Source organism: Saimiri boliviensis, chromosome 1 (genome assembly GCF_048565385.1).
Source record: "Saimiri boliviensis isolate mSaiBol1 chromosome 1, mSaiBol1.pri, whole genome shotgun sequence".
Classification (NCBI taxonomy): domain Eukaryota; kingdom Metazoa; phylum Chordata; class Mammalia; order Primates; family Cebidae; genus Saimiri; species Saimiri boliviensis.
Window position 1 is genome coordinate 181,632,244 of NC_133449.1, and position 15,698 is coordinate 181,647,941.

The 15,698-nt window shown below is 36.4% G+C and overlaps 1 protein-coding gene across 2 annotated transcripts in view; it reads left to right on the plus strand.

Moving 5' to 3' along the window:
- Positions 1–15,698, plus strand: part of FBN2 (fibrillin 2) — a 262,792-nt gene that overhangs the window by 8,365 nt on the left and 238,729 nt on the right. The window contains exons 4-5 of one of the 2 annotated variants that reach the window (XM_003920636.4): positions 2,136–2,231; positions 9,311–9,406. In XM_003920636.4, the coding sequence (XP_003920685.2) occupies positions 2,136–2,231; positions 9,311–9,406 (192 nt within the window). Of the gene's footprint in view, positions 1–2,135; positions 2,232–5,515; positions 5,643–9,310; positions 9,407–15,698 lie in introns of those variants that run through there. The other variant, XM_074381877.1, reaches the window with a different exon arrangement.

The following is a 15,698-nucleotide window of genomic DNA, read 5'->3' on the forward strand; positions in this document are numbered from 1 at the left end:
TTTTTATATATCTTTCTTCAAATTTTCCCTAAATGAAGGTAATATACAGAATGTCTGACTCAGGAAGAAGATTCAAGATTCATACAACAAATGCCATTGTCTTCTGATGAAACTCCTGATGAAAACTCTTAATTTCACTTCCTTTGAATCTGCCGTTTCCTCAGCATTTTAAAGCCCTCCATTCAAATTCATCAAGATTTCTTGACTATTTTATCGAGAACATTTCATCAGCAACTTAACCTTAACCTCTCTCTCTCGCCTGATTGCCTACAAGAAACTGTTGCCCGTGTGTTCATTAGCCTATTCTTAGTTCTCTCATACTTGCCTTTGGCAAAAAACCCAATCTTGGAGGAATTTTAAGATTCAATTTCTTAATTCCTCTGCCTGGAAGCTGGGAAATTCACTGGCCCACTCTTTGTTTGTGGTATGCAATTTAGCAAGGAATCTGTGCATTCATTTGACCTTGGGGAATACTTCCATTTAGGTTTTTTTTTTTTCCTCTCGAGAAGGAGTCTCACTCTGTTGCCCAGGCATGATCTCGGCTCACTACAATCTCCGCCTCCCAGGTACCAGTGATTCATACTTCCATTTCATCGGTAACTTTTCTAACCCTCCAGTCATCATCCTGTTTGACCTCACTAAAGCATTTGGCACTATTAATCACTATCTTCTTCAAATGCTCTTTTTCGTTTTTCTTTGAAACACCTTTGTCTTTCATAATGCCAGTGGCCCTCAGTGCTCCTTTTCTTGATTATTAGTTTTTAGTCTCTTTTCTGTATCTTCTTCAGTCTTCCATTCAAGGTTTGGTATTCCTGAGTTCTGCCCTTCCTGGGTGAACTCATTAACATACATGTTTTCGACTACCAATATGTTGATAACTCATAATATTTATGTACACTGGAGATCCCTCCACTGACCTCCACACTCCTATGTTCCCTTTCCCATTTGACATCTCTGCTCAAGGAATAGCAAGCAACTGAAACTTAGGAGCATGTCCAAAAGGAAACCCTGGATTTATTGCTGACCACAGGCTACTTGAACCACAGTTCCTCCTGCCTTGGCAAATGGCCCTGCCATCCACCTGGTGCTTAAGTAACTGCTGCTTCTCCTTCTCTACATCAACTCTTTAAACAAGTCCTGTAGGCTTTACTGGAAAACATTTATCTTAGATTTATCTTTTCCTTTCCATCTCCACTGCTACCATGTGGTGCAGACTGTCCTTATCCTTCTCCCAGACTCTCGCCCTCTTCAAATCCATTTTCTGCAGAGCAGTTAGAGTAGTCTTTTTAAAATGTAGATTATATCACATCACTCTCTCACTTAAATCCTTTCAATAACTCCCTGTTGCATATGAGCTACAATGAAAACCTTTTGGTGGCTGAGGAGGCCCTGTGTTAGCTGACTGGCCTCTGCCTAGGTCTGCAACATCTCTTCCTTGTTTGCCTCTTTTTAACCACGGGCAACTCTCCGTTCTTCAGAAGAAACCCTTTACCATCCTAAGGTCTTTTGATTTGCTGGTTCTTCTCTTTCTGAAGTTCCTTCTTGGTACTTTTAATACCTGGCTCATTCTCATCCTTCACATCTCAGGGTAAATGTGGCCTCAGAGTGGCCTTGTGTGGTGCCGGTGTCTAAGCTCCTTCTTGGCTTCAGGGTAGTCTCCTTCACAACAGTTTACTTCAGCCAGTTAATCGCAGTCTGTAATTACTTTGTGGTATTTGTTTACCTGTGTTTTCCATGATTCCCTACCGGAATTCAAGCTCTGTGAGGATCGCCATCAAGTCCATTATGACAGCACTGCCCTGAGCTGGAGTGGCGGGCACTCAGCTCGTGCATTCTGAATGCAAAAGGTGCCTCCTGCTTGCCGGAAACTATGCTTCTAGTCACTTTTTGTTTATTTTTTTCCAACATTGAAAGTGTAATATGTTTTAAATGCATCCTGAATAACATGTTATCACAAATATGCCCGTGTATGTACTTATAAAAAATAATAAATAAAAATATGTTTGGGTCCTAATATTTCCTTCTGTAAGATATCATGGCGATTGAATTGGATGTTGAGTTTACAGTTTTATAACCTCTCACACACTGATTTTGGTGACTGATGTTTTTATGTTTTTTGTTACTGCTCTTTGCAGTTCAGCAGTGCAGCCTGAGATGCATGAATGGGGGGAGCTGTGCCGAGGACCACTGCCAGTGCCAGAAAGGATATATTGGAACTTACTGTGGACAACGTAAGGGACATTGGAATCAACTTCACTTGTTAGACATCATTTGATTTGGTGGATAGTTCATATTAAGTTATAATTTAAGGTCTCATAAATCCTTCAATCCTTTGAAAAAACAATTTTATGTAGTAAATCATACCTTAAAACTGAATTTCTAATTTTTATCCTGAAGGATTTTTCGAATTCTTTTAGAATTTTGTGCTTTTAGAGTAGTGATGTTCTTGAATAGTAACTGATCAACAACTGGTAACTAGTGCTTTAGCAAATGTGGCACATCTCACAGATTTTCTGTGATTTATTTGTTTTCCTTTATCCAGCTCCATAAAACATGTATATTTTCCTGAAAAAAAAAATAATGGGCAAGTTTTCTGTGATCTATCTCTTTCTTTCATTTTTACTTCTACCTTCCCTCCCGAGGGCCCCCTTTATATATATGATTTTTAAAAACTTCTCAGAATCAACCCAGGAGAGCCAATCTGGTAAATAACTCTTTGTTCAAATATATTTGATACTAAAATGCAGGGTGATGTAATGATTTTTAAAAGTCAGATGTTATTGTGAAACAGGGAGCTGTAACCCAGCAAAGCTGGTACCCTCACTGGAGAATGCCCTGTATGAATCAAGAAATAACCTTTTACAAGAGTATAAGAATTATAGTTTCTGGATTGTGACACATCACTGGGGAACATTTTTGGGCAATATTCTCTAAATTGTGCGACATTTATGGAAATTCACATATTTTAAGAAGGGATAAGTAATGTTACCTGATGTGACATTAAAGAAGTGTGATTTATGAAATTGAATCACAAACAGTAAGTCCCTTTTTACTTTATTTGCATTTTTACCTGATTTAGACTATAGTTTCCATGCTAATCTTCAAGGCTTCCTTAAGAACTGCTGATTTCTTTTTTAAACATAGAAAAACCAAGCCTTGGGTGTAAAATAAGATCTAGCTTGTTTTCAGTTAACATTATTTTATTTTTGCTGCAATTAAACAATTTTTTAAATTGTGGTAAAATATACATAACAAAATTTACCATTTTAACCACTTTTAAGTACACAGTTCAGTGGCATTAAATACATTCACACTGTTGTGTAACCATCATCACTATCCATCTCCAGAATTCTTTTCATCTTGGAAATCTGAAACTCTGTACCTATTAAACAATAACCCCTATTTCCCTCTCCCCCTACACCCGTAAACATCATTTACTTTCTGTCTCTATGAATCTGACTATTTAAGATATTTTACATAAGTGTAAGCGTGAAGTATTTGTCCTTTGGTGCCTGGCTTATCATACGTAGCATACTGCCCTCAAGGTTCATCCATGTTTTAGCATGTGTCAGAATTTCCTTCATTTTGAAGGCTAAATAATATTTCATTATATGAATATACCACATTTTGTGTATCCAGTCATCTGTTGATGGATATTTGAGTTGCTTTCACCTTTTGGCTATTGTGAATAATGCTGAAATATCTGTTTGAGCCCTTGCTTTCAGTTCTTTTGGGTGTATACCAAGAAGTGGAATTGCTGGATTGTATGGTAATTCTATCTTTAATTTTGTGAAGTGCTGCCGTACTGTTTTCCATAGAGATGGCACTGTCTTACATTCCCGCCAGCAGTGCACAAGGCTTCCACTTTACATCTTTGCCAACCCTGGTTATTTCCTGTCTTTTTTGCATAATAATAATCATGCTAATGAGTGTGAAGTTGTATCTCATTATAGTTGTTGCAGTAATTCCCACAGTTGCCTTCTAGTTAAGGTGATTATAGCTTTCTATTTATAAGTGCTATAAAGTTTTATTTTAAAAGAATTTTATGTGAAATAGGTATATCCATTTAAAGAAAAATATTCTGTTAAAGTCAGGGGTAGGCCAACTTTTTTTGTAAAGGCCAGATGGTATATATTTTAGACCTTGCTTTCTCCATTGCAAATACTCAACTCTGTTGTCATAGTGCAAAAGTGATCCTAGATGACACATAAATGAAAGAGCTAGGGTGTGTTTCGGTGTCTATGCTTTATAGACACCGGAATTTGAATTTCGTACAATTTTCACTTGTGACCAAGTATTATTTCTCTGACTTTTGAACTACTTAAAAGTGTCAAAATTCCTCTTATCTCATGGGAAGTACAAAAATAAGCAGTGGCCCAGATCTGGCCTTTGGGGCATAGTTTGCAGATTCCTTGTGTGGGTGGTTCTCAGGTATGACAAGAGGAGAAGACTGAAGTTTTGGAAATGGAAGGTGAGGGTATTTAAGAGAATACAGTACATTGGGGTCCATTTTCTAGCAAGAATAGGAGGGGCCAATGTAATAACTTCTCTAGGCTAGAGTTGGCCAGGGGAGAGCAGAAATAACTGGACAACACTGGGACAGATAAATGCAGCAGAGTTTCTCATTCCATGGATGGTACTTTTTCTATATTTTCTTTGTACATTCAGATATTTTCCACATTTTATACCATAGACTTCTATTTATAACCAGAAAAGAAAGATAGAAGTCTATCATGAACACAGTATTCACAAAAAGATAGATCTCTATATATTTTTAGGCCTCAGTAAAGTGTTAGGAGATCTGATTGCAACTCTGTTGCAGAAAGTTCCATAACCAATGAAGAGATACATCTGTGTTCTTGAAACACATCTTTTTACTCTGTAGAGGGAAAAATGAAAATTAGAATCACAGCGGAGAGAGCCTTGACTTGCCTCAACTGATTTTTCAGAGTATTTGCTCAAATCTGTCCTGAAATAGCTGTCTTCCATCTGAATTAAGCTGCTGTCCCTGCCTTGGGCATACGTGTGTATCTGTGTGTTTTCTGGAGGGTTGTACAGAACACGCTGTAGTGGGTGTGTCTCTTGTGCTTCTTACAGGACTGGGAAGGCAGGGATGGAAAGCACTTTCCCCTTCTAAAATGCTTTGATGATCTTCCACCCCAGTGTCAAGCCATGTCGATGTTCCCACATTTTCCAATCAGAGGAAAGGCCAAGTCACTAGGTCACAAAATCAGCAGATACTGAACATTTATTCTCTACGTTTTTCATGGGGTGACGTCTTCCTTGTCTAATGTTTATCTCAGGGGCAAGAGAACATGGGGGGAAGCAAAATGTGTAACAAACAAAATTTATTTGTCAGCAAATAAGAAGGTGAAGGTATGATAACTAACAGATGTCAGCTCAAGGAATGATGTAAGGAAAATGCTTTCTAGGTCGTCTTTTACCGAAAGAGTGTTACAGTACTGAGAACAAAGAAGCAAATAGAACATTTTTCAATTTATGATTCCAGAAAAGTCTTAGAAATAGGATGAGACGTTGAGACTGCTTAGCTGCTTTCCTGGAAACATAGACAGCGCTTCTTAGCATTCTTCCATTTCATTCATTTCATTCAGCGATGTTGATTGAGTAACTACTGTGAACAGGTAAGATGATACCCTGGCCACACAGAGCTCATACTCTGGTAGAAACTACAGTTAGTACTAAAAAGATAAATACCTAATACACATTTAGGTAGTGAGAAGTTTTAGGAGAAGAATAAAGCAGGGTAAGGAGAGTAAGTCTTTTCTCTCCTGCCTTTCACGCCACTGTCACGCTAGGTGTAAACATAGTTTTCTTCCTGGGTCGTCAGCATTCCTTCCGTGGTGGAAATTCAGGCATTTTCAGATTTTTTTCTGACTGCAGTTGAAATGTAAATTGCTGTTGCCATTCTGTTTTGTTATCAAAAAATGTTATTTTGTAAAATACCTTTCATCATAATTCATTTAAAAAAGGAAATTCACCATTTTTGGTTTTTGCTTCTACTTTTATCAGTATTTCCTGCTTCTCTTCTTTTGCTATTGCTCTTTAATGTAAACTTTGGGTGCTGCAGACTTTTTTTTTTTTTTCCCGCACAAACTTTCTGTATTTAAAAGAGGAAAGGAATTAAGAATGTAGAATAAAGCATGCAGCCACTGTGCACTTTGTCTTACATGCTATTTTAGTTAGTCCTCAAGTGTCCGTAGGGGAGGAACTGTTAAATCTCTTTGCAGGCCAGGAAGCTAACAGTCAGAGATGGTGTGGTGAGTGCATGCTGGGGACAGCAGAGCTCATTATCTGTTCACTGTACTGTTCTGCCTTGCCAAGTACTTGAAAAAATGCTGTGAAATTTTGACGTGTGGGATTTTGTGGAGTTAATGCAGTATATCAGATACTACAGTAGGTGACAGGGATTCAAAGCAAACCGATCTGGTCTTATCCTGGGGGACCCCATTCTCACATGAGAGATGGGAATACAAGCAAATGGTTGTATCAGTGGCCCTTGATCTTTTTGTTCATAGGATCCCTTTACATTTTTAAAGATTATTGAGGGTCTCAAATGTCTTTTGTTTATATGGGTTCCATCTCTCAATATTTGTAATACTAGAAATTAAAATTGAGAAATTGAAAATGTTTCTTTATTGATTCATTAAAAGTTACAAGAAACGTATATTACAAGTTAACATAAATATTTTTTATAAGCAATAACTATAATTTGTAAACCTCCAAAAAACTTCAGTGAGAAGGGAGGCATTGATAGTCCAACCTAGACAGATTAGATTAGGTTTAATTTGTAATGGGCCAGCTCTTTCTAGGAGAAGCCCAAGGTTCATCCAGCCTTATTCTACTTGGGATTTGGAAACTCTGTTTTGGAAAACCCTGGTAGAAGCCCTTCCTTCATTTACCCAAGGTTGTATCCTGAGTGTCACAGCCAGTGTGGATGGCTTTTCCCATCTGTTGTCTTTTTTAAAGGCTGGCATTGTGATGAGAGAACACATTTGGAAAAGTGACCGTAATTTAAATTTCCTACAGCTCAATAGGATTTAAAGAAAATTTCACACATTTTAATCACATCAATTTGGACCTAATATTTTGCAGTGCATCTTTTTAGCAATTGTTTTTTTTAATTTTTCTTTTTTAAAAGTTTAATTGTATTTTAATTTCTGGGATACACTTGCAGGACATGCAGCTTTGTTCCATAGGTAAACATATGCCATGGTGGTTTGCCGCACCTATCAACCCATCACCAATGTATTGAGCCCTGCACGCTATTTATCCTGAAGCTCTCCCTCCCCATACAGGCCCCTGTGTGTGTCATTCCCCTCCCTGTGTCCATGTGTTCTCATCATTCAGCTCCCACTTATAAGTGAGAACATGCAGTGTTTGGTTTTCCGTTCCTGCATTAGTTAGTGAGGATAATGTCTTCCATTTCCATCCATGTCCCTGCAAAGGACATGATCTTGTTCCTTTTTATGACTGCATAGTATTCCATGGTGTTTATGTATCACATTTTCTTTATCCAGTCTATCGTTGATGGACATTTGGGTTGAGTCCATATCTTTGCTATTGTGAATAGTGCTGCAGTGAGCATACACATGCATGTCTTCAAATCCTGGCAATCGTTTCTGTGGAATTACTGCACAGAATGCTCTGATGGGTTTTGTTTTTTTTAATACCTTCCCATTCAACTTTATTTTTTTCATGCTCCTCAGGGCCTTTATTTCTTTCCTTTCTCCTTCATATTTACTCATATTTCAAGTCTGCAAATATTTCAAGGCAATGATGAGTCAGAAGTGCTATGTAGGACTCAGCTGGAGACAGGTAAAGAAGCAGAAAGGTGTGGTTCCTAGGTAGCTGTACTTGGGCAGAGGCACACAGAATCATGCCTTTAATCGAAGTTAACTATAAACAAGTGCCTTTAAGGCCATTGACACAGTGACGCTTTAAGGTCAAGATAATCTTTTATTTCCAAGTGAGTTTTAGTCTTGTGACCATCATCGGCAAAACAGAAATCACTCAATGCATTCTGGAGATGATAGGCGATCTATCCAGGTCAACATACCTGATAAGGAAATAGCAGCATTGCTGTGCTATCAAGTATCAGCATACTTATTGATCTTCTCATTTTTGATATGTATCTCACTTGAAGTGTTTTGCTCCCCACTTCCCTTGGATTTGAATAATTAGTGTCCTTCAACTCCATTTTTTGACACAGGTCATAGAATATAATCCTCTAATTCATCTGTGAAGACAAATGTTTCAATAGAGGGGAGTAGGTTGGGAGACATGCTCTTAGTATCAGTATTTTCTCCTGGAGAAGACATGATTCTTGGATTCAACTGTCTTCATTATGGATCATGTATTTAGAATACTTAGGTTCCAAGAATTCTAGAGTGTGTGATCTCTTAGGCTGAGCTGAGTTGCAGAGTAGAGCAGTGCAGTGGGGAGAGATGAGTCGTTCAAATTTACTGGCTCCCTCTGGGCTCATGGAACCCTGACTCCTGGTCTCCCAGGTCACAAGGCTAAAGGAGCAAAAGAGAGCGTGTGCTGTGTGTTTGTCAGCATGACTTTGAAAACATTTGGATTGTGAGTTAATTTTATTTGAAAGAACATATTGTGCATACACAGTTTTTTTCCCTTTTTTTTCCTTCATGACCTGCAAATAGTCTCTACACATTGATTACTCCTGTTAGCATTTTATAGCTAATGCTGATGGTATTTTCCCCCCTTTTCTTTGTTTTGCCCTTCCCAGCTTTACCTTTTTCCCCACTTGGCTTCCTTTTCTTCTCTGATTTTTGCTTTTTCCCTGAATTGCTGTACTATTTTTATTTTTTCACGTTAAATTTTCTCTTCCTGCTCCTTCCCTGTGCTACCTGGATCAGCCTCTTTTTTCCTTCATTTCTCCATATTTTATTCATTCCTTACCAGTGAAAATGTAGATGATAGGGTTAGTAGAACAGAAATTGTGGATTGAATAGTTGTATTCTCACTAAATGAGCATGAAAGCCAGCAAATATGATTCTGATTTAAAAAAAAAAAAGGGTAGTTTTACCAAATGCTTGCTTGACCATGTGATTTACATGAAGTGTGTAAGCTTTTGCCTGAATATACTTAAATATATTTACTTAACTTTAAGATGTGAACTTTAACCTGTGTAATTTACACAAGTTGCAGTATAATTTAATGTAATTTACTGTAATTTAATGTAAGATCATTGATTGGCAGCATCGCTGCACTACTATACTGTGCTTGGAGACTGGCTGTTTAATTAGCTTCTTGCTGGTTTTGTGTGCAGCTGTCTGTGAAAATGGATGTCAGAATGGTGGACGTTGTATTGGACCCAACCGCTGTGCTTGTGTTTATGGATTCACTGGTCCACAGTGTGAAAGAGGTAAGAAGAGAAATGAGAACTCACTTTCTGAAAACTTCTATTTTATTGTAAAAATGTATATATTTTTAATGTTTTTGTTATTTAATGAAAATTCTTCTAATGAAATTACATTTTTATTCTTACATTTCTAAGTTGAATGGTAAGATTTTGAGACATAATGATAGTGGCAGAAGCGTCTCAACTTTTTCTACCAGAGAACTCAGTTTGGGTGGCCAGTGCTGGGGTTGTGGCTCTAAGGTAATTTTGAGTGAGTGACTGATGGCAAATTCTAATAATGTGCTTAATTCAAATTAGAAGGCACTGTCAAGAGTACTGCTTCTGTTAAAAATGAAATAGTGTCGGGATATCCTTGGCTGCAACACCCACAAAATCTGACATTAATTGTCCTCAGCAATAAGGAAATGTATAGCATGCCACAACAAAAAGCCCCTAGCTAGTGGGCCTCAGGTAGGATGTGATCAAGGCTTTTACCTTGTTACTCTGTTTCTCTTGACCCTGCCCTCTTTTATGTTTCACTTTCTGTCCTACCCTGAAGTTCTTTGTTCTTGTAAGATGGTTGTCAGCAGTCACTGAGGAAACAGGTTTCCTGTTCACCTCTTGAGACAGAAGACATCTCCTCCAACTGCAGGCCAGCAATAGCCTCCAGAGACATTTTGTATGCTGCCTGGCTTAAGCTTGAGTTTTTAAAATAGTTCATGGCAAAGTGGGGGTTGGTGGTGGTAATATGTTTGATGTAGACTTACTAGGGCCTGTCCTTGATGCTTCCCCAGAGTCACATGGAAGGGATGATTGGGTATCTGAAGCCAGTAGAGCTTCCTTTGGGTAAGAGAAAAGGGGTGGAGGAATGGATGCTGGGTAGGCATCCTGCATTGCCCAACTTATTCATCTAAATGGTCAGTCAAGCCAATTTGAAACCAACTAAGATTTGAATAGCAGTTAAACTCATGACCTGTAGACTGCTGAAAATCTCTGGCATTGATCCCTCATTATGGATCATGGGAACATTTATGTTTCAAGGATCCTCGAGAATGTGATCCTTTCGGTTGAGCTGAATTGCAGCGCAGGGCGGTGCAGTGGGGAGAGGGCAGTGACTCAAGTTTGCTGGTTCCCTCTAGGCCCACGGAAGCCTGACACCTGGTCTCCCAGGTCACAGGTAGAAAGGAGCGAAAGAGTGTGTGTGCTGTGTGTAAGCTACCTAAAATAATGTCCTGATGGGAAACAGTTTCATGACATATCAAAGAAGTTAAACTTTATAAAATGTGATAAAAAACTAGCATGGAGCCATAAAAATAAAAATAAGCTTGAGCTAAAAGTAATATTACATAATAATTCATTGTTATTTACAGCCTGAGTGTATTTTTCTAGAGCTTGTTGTGGCATCAAATTGTATAGCACTTTCTTTATCGTGAAACTAGAGTATATGAAGTTATGTTAATGAAGTATTACAGATAAATAGGGGTCAAGCTCTATACATGTATACAGGCTTTGAGGCGTGAGTAAGCCTTGTATTTTAAAAATTATACTCATTACCCTGACAAAACTTCATCTTGCTTTTCAAGTTTAATCTTGAGAAGAAACTGAGAAATTACAATTAGATGGTGAAGTTTGAAAAGTAAAATATTTGCATTTTTTCACATACATTTGAATGTATGTATACATCAAGATATTTTCATTATTCTTAATGTAATTGAGATTTCTTGGGACCAAAGTACATTCCACAAATGATAGAGTTTAATGTTACACTTAGGATGAATTTAAACGTCTTTACCAGATGCTTTTATTTGGGGAAGAAAACTTAATTATGAAATGTTAGCATAAAAAGATAAGTTATTTAGAATAGAATAACACACATTTCCTAGATAACACTAAGTTTATTTGAACACCATAGAATGTAGAATAGATTTAAATTTTCAAACATAATCGTAATTGGTAGAGTTGATCTTCATTTTTCTGGAAGTCATGTCAACTTTGCAGCTTTTTCATCCTGAAGCAGATTTCGAAGTCAATTTGTAATTGGCAAAGAAATTGGGTGAGTAGTTCCAACTCAGAGGCTTCCAGGAATTACATCATTATTCTTCAGCAGTTATTCATTCATTAGATTTGTTAGTCCTTTCTAAATTTCTGAGAATCCAGTAAAGACTTAAATACATTTTACATGTACAGTAGCATGTTTTCAGAAAAAATTATAAGATTAATTGGTTAATGGATTAGCCTTAGGGATATTTTTTAAAACATTGTTTTTTTCTTAAAAATATTTTTACTTACTATCCTTCAGATGAAAGTTCTAAAGCTTCATTTCTTCCAAAGGAGTCAGCAGGTTCCACTCTTAGATTGCAACCATGAACTTTAATATTTTAAAGAGAAGTTTTAAATCGAATTTATACATGTATAGCAACTCATTATACTAAGAATGAAGTTCATAATTTTTTTCAAGAAACATTGTGTCTGTGTAGATGCAAAAGGAGTAACTCACTTACATTGAGGTTAATGATAAGCTCATGTGCCCTGTTAGCATTTAAAGTTTATGTATATATTTTTAAATTACTGAATTTTGAAATATATGTTCTTTGTTATCTTAAAAGGAAACGACCTTTGTAAAATCAGAGATATTTTTTCCTTCTTAATGTAGAACACATAATTTTCCTTTAAATTGGCTTCTTGGGATCAGTCATATGATGAAACACGGCTGCTTTTCCGGCTATCTGGGTTTTTGGCAGACTGGCTTCCGGACCCAGAGACTGAGTGGTAGCCAGTGGCTGGCATGATTATGGTATTTAACTTGAGTCTGGGTGCTGGGTAAGCTGCACCTCTTTGGAGTCTCTTTTCACACTTGCTAATATGTACAATTACCTTTTATACTTAGCATCAAAAAAAGAGGTCTTGTGGCCACAGGCTGACTGCAAAATTCAGTGGCCGCGGCATATGAAGGCTCTCAATTCTTTATGTATCTTTTTCCAAACAAATGTAATTTGAAAAAAAGATAAATATCTCACTTAATATACACTTGAGATTAAACAGAAATGGAGTCAGCTTTATATGTTAAAACTTGATGGGTTTTTTTTTTCCTCTAACACTTAAAAGGTACCTTATGTTTTATCAGTAGACACTTGGAGAGGGTGGGTAGACAAGAAACACATTTGCCTAAGGGGTTTCTGAACCAAATAGATGATTACTTGATCATAAGTGTGACCTGCCTAGAGTCCCTCTTCCAATTTCTTTTACTTTAAAGGATTTTTGAAATCTTCTTTTGTAATGGAATTTTTCTTGAAGTTTATATAAGGCCCATCTGTTAGAAATATATCCTAGACCCTTTTAAGTTATTCATAAATTACTACTATAAATGATTTTTATCTTGTAAACATAACTTCCTTAAAAAGTGTGCAAATTGTATAACATTTCAAATAATCTGGTGCTTAGTAACTTTCCTTTAAAATACACATTTTCTTAGTACGTCTTAAAGGAAAAAGGGACTCGAAAATTACTTTTTAATTATCGACACTTTCAAGAAAAATGCCTTCTGTTAATCTGCATCTTCAATTAAAAAAAGGTGAAATCAAGTTGCAAATGTTAGAGTTCATAAAATCTATAAACTTTCAAGCCTTTATGTAAAATGAAAATAGATTGATTTCCGTTTAGAGTACCTTTCATGAAATCTTCATGCATTAGATTATAAGACCTAATGCATGAACTCAGGTTTAAAGAAGGAGTCACTCATTCTCTGCTTGGATATCCCTAGTGCAGGGCTCTCACTCAGTCACCCCATCACGAACCAGTGTTTCATCATCAGAGTCCTGCTTGCTGGAACTCTGCATTGTTCTGCCGCTGTCCAACCAGGACATTTAGCAGATGTGTAAGATCCCATATTGTCCAATTCAGCGGGAAAATGATGATGACGACTTATTTAAAAATGTCAAACATAATCTGCCACTCAGGTGTGCATGCTGGCAACTTGGTGTCTAATTCTAAACTCTTCAATTATTGTATACATTTTTATTTACTCACCCACACTTTGAGAAGTAAAGTTACTGTAACAGCCATTAAATCTACTTAGACCTTGCCCAAATCTTCCAAGAGTAGGTTTAAAGATGGATAAACTTGGGTTTTCCTGAATTCTGGAAACAATGTAGACCCAGACTCAAGTTCGTTTAGAAATAACTGATATACTTGCTAATCCATTGGACTTGGAATGTATTATAAAGTATACAGGGTGGTTGTACAGCCTATGAACATTCAAGTAATATAGCAAATTAATAGTATGACCAGGAATATAGGGAATATGGTAAAGAGAGAAAACTGGTATTATGTAGAATTCTGTACACAGTGAATTTGATACTTTGAAGAAATGGAACAAGCAATACTTTTTAGAAAATAAGTTCCATTGTAATTTTCTGCTTAAAGCAGACATAATTTTTATTTCTTATAAATCATTACAGAAATAAAACAAGACAAAATACGAGAATGCAATTATTCATAATTCCTACACTTAGGATTAATTACCATTCACATCTTGGAGAATATAACTTGAATCATTTTATCTACTGCACGTATATGTAGTGTTTACAAAAAATGCGATATTTCCATTCTTACTAGAATTTACTCTTCTGTAACATGAAATGACCTTATATCTTGCTTTTCCTTTTGTGTTATTAAATATGTTATAGATTGATATAGTTGCACTGTACATTGTAATAACACAAAAGGAAAAGGAAGATACAAGAATAAGATATAAGTGCTTTGGGGTGTTTACCTCCTTTTACCTTTTTAACCACAAATTAGAATATAAAAAGTGTAACTAATTTTCTAAATAAATATTTAACATTTATTCTTTCAATATTTGTTGAGTACTCTTGAAGTACTAGGCTAAGTACTTGGACCTTGAGTTATAAAGAAAAACAATATATATTTCTTATTAATGAGAAACAAATTATTGAAAAGCTAGTCATCTACTTTGCACATGAGGATGCAATATGACACAGTAAATACCATCATAGGAGTAAGGAACAAATATCAGGAGAGCTCTGAAATGCTCCCTAATACAGGGCAAAATACAAAAGTCTTTCTTTCGGTCAAATGAATGTAGAATGAAAAAAAAATCAGAGCTCACTACAGTGGGAAAACAGTATCTGACTAATTCCTGCAATATATCATGATTAAATCTTATACTAACATTATTTAAACTCCATAATTCATTACCAATTACCCTAATCACTAAGCTGATATTTATTTTGCAGAAATAAAATGTCTCCATTTTTCTTGCCCTCTGAAAATTTAGTAGAATGAAAATTACAATGAGCAGAAAGAGAATGTTACCAGCTGCAGATGTCAGACCCACATGTACCCTCAGGCACGCACACACACACATTTCTGCGCTTGTGAGGCCGTTAAGAAGAACATTTTATAACCTTGCACTCTCTAAGTTAAACTTAGCCTTAAATGGGCATCAGAGAAATACCAAAAGATCTATGGGAACTGAACTTTTTGGCACTAGCTCAGATGATATCCTTATCCTGAAAACCATTATGAACAGAAGGGAAAGAAAATGAGAGAAGAAAAAGCAGACAGTGGGAAGTGGAAGAAAAAGAAGGGAAGATGAAAATGAAGACTCGTAAGAAAAAGGAGACATAATGCTAGACAAAAAGTGGAGACACTTGGTGTTGGATAAAGGAAAGACTTAAATCTGGGAGAAAAATTGATTCATTGATTGATCTATCTGGCCAGGCTTCCACTTCTTAATCCTTGATTGAAGGCTTTGCTATTTAGATCTGTAAAATAAGATTGAACTTTTGGCAGCCTAGTAGATCCTGATACTTTATTATCTTTTGAACAAAAACAATGTGTATTTCATTTATTCCAGCTCTTTCTTTGATTTTGGATTGTCTACCTAGAGGCAGGGAAACCTGCAATATAAAATACAAAGGCTAGATATTTTGTATTTGTTTAACTCCATGAGTATTTTTCTGTTTTCCTGTTTCAACATCAGATTAAAAGACATTAGATGTTAATTTGCATAGAAACTAGGTAAAACTACCAGACTCACACAAATTAAATGTAATCAGATGTTATTATACAGAATGTACTCAAAATAATTAAATCTGATGTGCATATATATGGAGGAAGTTATGAAACAAACACCATATATTTCAAAAATTACAAATTCTTAAATAGCACCTGTCTCCAAGAGTGTCAGGTAAACAGTTGTGAACCTATAATCACCTCATAGAATCATTGGAAAGATTAAAAGCAATAATGTGTTGAGCATCTGACACACAGTAAGCAGTGCACCTGTCACATG